Below are 3666 nucleotides of genomic sequence, written 5' to 3' on the forward strand. Positions count from 1 at the left end.
GATATTTTTCTAGCTCTTTAATGACTCACATTTATCTCTTATTATTAATAATCTCTTTACCATTTGTCTTTGGAGCATTCAAGAAATGGTACCGTGGCTTCTACACTTGTGGAGAAACTAGGAAGCAGATTCCTCTTCCAAATTATTTCTTGAGCTTAATTATTTACAGAGATTCCTGAAATGCAAACAACTAGTGTTATCAGGCAAAGGCAGATCCTGGAGGGTTTTATCATTCTGGTTGCAATTTTGCATATTTCCTTTATAAGCAGACAGCTTACAAAATGAAACTAGACTCTTTAAAGGGTAATGAGACAATTGGAATGCCAATTTTATTTAGTAATATATTGTAAAAACTAAACAGCATATCCGGTTGGTTGACAAAAATCTATCCAACTGTTAAAGGCAAAACAACTACCTCAAGATGTATAGCTATGCAGATCCTACTTTTACCTACAGGCAGATATTTAAAAAGAGTAAGAGAGACAGAATATTGAAGCAGAATGCTACATCCAGAATTGTTTGACACAAGGTTTAGGAGTGTGGAGTATTTGAAAACAGAGACATCATGTCATATTTGCTTTCTTCTTTAATGAGCCTTTTAGCTTCTTCCAAAGACTGTCTTTTCTCTTCAGTTTCTTTTCCACCAAGGATGACATGGATTCTTTCTTACGAATTTCCCTCACTAAGCCGTGAAAAGCGTCATCAATACAGAATCTGAGGGCAGCAGAAGTCTCAAAAAAAGCACAATTATATTCTCTGGCAAGACTCCAGCCTTCTTCTGTAGAGACCTAAAAGAAAGAAAAAGTAGTATCAAAAAGAGAGGAAGGGAGATCCTCTTGAATGAAACTCAGGTTTTTATTACAGTCTGTAGGCTTCAGTTTTATGGAAAAATATGTAAAATGCAGAAATTTGTTTTGAGGGAGACTCCCGGAATTTCTCAACTAGAAAGACAAAGGAAAAACTAGAAACAAAATGCCACCGTTTTAGTAAGTATTCCTCTACCTCAGCACTTTAGGACACATTTAAAGCATGATGAGGCTTTGTGACACTTCCCAGGCCGTGGCCCACACAGTTGTATTGGGGCTTCTAGAACTCACAAACTGAATGAAGTTAGGCACCTTGCCCAATGTATAGTCCTGTCAGTGCCTAATGCAGATCTTGGTACCTGTATGCATCAGAGGTGTTAAGGAGTTTAAAATAATAATCCAAAACTATTCAAGGTTTTGTAAGTATTAACTAGTGTGTGAAAGTAAGTTATGTGCACATACTTTAAGTGTAACATAATTCCTGTCAATTTTTGCTCAAAATTTAGAGTTCCCATAAAGCTTTACAGGATTATCTGGCTGAGGTCTTGGGAGACCAGGGTTAACCACAATGATTAGATCCTATATTAGACATAAGGCACAATTTGGAAAGAATTATTTTAATCTGTTGACATTTGGTAATTGTCATTACAATAGAAATTAATTTTTATTATTTATTTATTTATTTGTACTTTAGGACAGAATCTACAGGGTGTACATGGTCTCACTACATAGATCGGACTCATAGTGATCTTCCTGTTCACAGCCTACCAAATGCTGGGATTACAGAAGCATGCCACCACGTCCAGTCTCAATTGCCATCTCAGTGTGTCCCGGGGCAGAGCTGGCACAGCAGACTTAGGGATCGAAATTCCAGCCCCTGTGTCTGCCTAAGCAAGAGTTTTAATCCGCTGAGCTACTTGGCTGGCCCAGAAATTAATTTCTTAGAAGTCATGTCACACCATTAGGTTAGAAACTGGCTGAGCAAAAGTGTAAAAGTCTAACAGGTCTATTTGGCTCAGAAATGCATCCTTCACTCTGGCCCATAATAAATTAGTTTCATCAAGAGCTGTGACACAGAGATGAAGAGTTGTGTTTTAACCTATAGAAGCTGTCTAGATTATATGCTGTGGTATTCATTGCTGCTGGCAAACACAACAATCTTTTTTTATGCATTCATTTTTATTTTGTAGTCATTTAAATGTAGCTAAAAACAACTAACTAAAGCTAAAATGTCCTGTTTTACCAGAAATTCAAAGAGTTATACATTTACCAAATTACTTTTCTGCTTGTCAGGTTGTCACAAGTGATAACCTAATGTGTGACACCATGTAGCGTGGATGACCATTCACTTTTTGGTCATGTAAAGGATTTTCCTGCCTAGCAACGTCTGATGAGGGACCAGGGAGATAGCTCGGTAGAATAAGCGCTTGTCTGGCAAGTGCAAGGGCCTGAGTTCAATCCCTGGTTCTAAAAGAAAAAAAAAAAAAAAAAAAAGGCTGATGCATGCTTTCCATCTGTACACAGAAATGTCACATTTTTAGTGCTCTTTTCCACATTAATCAGCTTGCATTAGGTTACATTCATACAACAAAAGAGTATCAATATCTATGTGACTTAAAAACATATTTGTTCTTTGCATAAACTGCTATTTAGCAGATAGTAGATTGTGGTAGCTGAGTTCCAGACTGTTGATTGGATTCTAGTTTGTTCCATCTACCTTGTTATTCTGGAAATAAAGACGAAAGAACACTTGCTATTTTAAATATGATGTTTCCTTGACAGATGGCAGATACACATAAGGCAGAAATAATTTCACTCACACTCCAATGGTCAAAAGACAGAGAACGCAAAGCAACTGAGACAGGCCTGTGATCAGCTCACATTCAAGCATGGCCGCAGTACACAGGAAACAAAACATTATGGACTATGAAGCTCTATTACAATTGTACTGTTGATTTCTGCTGGTCTGTGCAAAGGAGCAGTTAATGCTTAAATATGTTTTGCTTTCTATTCTTAATCTCATAAGATTGTTCCCCAATTTTGCATACACATATCTGCTAATCTAAACAACTAACTTGAAGGCAAGACTGTACAATACAACAAATACTGTCAAATTCATATTTTGTTTAGTAAAATTCTGTATCATTTTAATTTTTTTAAAATTATTTTGTGTTCTCTTTAAAAAGAAAAAGAAAAAAGTATTTCTAAATGCAATGCATTCCCAAATTTTAAAAAATGCAAAGATTGCAAGATCTTACTTTTGAAAATCATTTGCAATTACAATGTCTCAAATAGAAAGATACAGAATAAATGGAAATTCACTCATTCATAAAGAAAGTTGATACAGTGACATAAATATTAGACAAAGTAGATAGTAGATAAAAGAAATCATTATTGCAGTTAAAGGAAAAATTTCATAATGATAAAAATATCAATCTATCAGGCATGTATGATGTCCTAGTAATTCCATCATTCCTTGAGCCTGAGGCAGAAAGGTCATAATTCTGAATCTAGCCAAGGCAAATGACTGTTTTTTTAGCAACATCTTTTCTCAAAATTTAAAAAGAAAAGTGAAAAGAAAAATGAATAGGGATTTTTCTTTTCTTTGCACCAGATCAGTGCAAAGGCCCTGGGTACAATCCTCAGAACTAGAAAAAATATTAAGCTCTTAGGAAGATGAATATAGGCCTCCCCCACCCCGCCCGCCGAGTAGGATTTTCTGCCGAGTTCCGGGAGCCCCCAGACCCAGTACTAGCCCAGGTCCGGAATTGCTGCCGATTTCCGGGAACCCCCAGACCCAGTCCTACCCCAGGTCTGCAGCAGGAAGGAGCTGAGCACAGCAGCCAGACCTAAGCCAGAC

The 3666-nt window shown here is 36.8% G+C and overlaps 1 protein-coding gene across 1 annotated transcript in view; it reads right to left on the minus strand.

Annotated features, from left to right (window-relative positions):
* Window positions 1–307: 307 nt before the first annotated feature.
* Rit2 (Ras like without CAAX 2) overlaps window positions 308–3666 on the minus strand; it is a 442929-nt gene continuing 439570 nt past the window's right edge. The window contains exon 5 of the mRNA XM_004623614.2: window positions 308–788. Coding sequence (XP_004623671.1) covers window positions 564–788 — 225 coding nt within the window. The 3' untranslated portion in view covers window positions 308–563. The remainder of the gene's footprint in view (window positions 789–3666) is intronic.

The sequence above is a fragment of the Octodon degus genome, unplaced genomic scaffold, assembly GCF_000260255.1.
Source record: "Octodon degus isolate 3935 unplaced genomic scaffold, OctDeg1.0 scaffold00003, whole genome shotgun sequence".
Lineage (NCBI taxonomy): Eukaryota > Metazoa > Chordata > Mammalia > Rodentia > Octodontidae > Octodon > Octodon degus.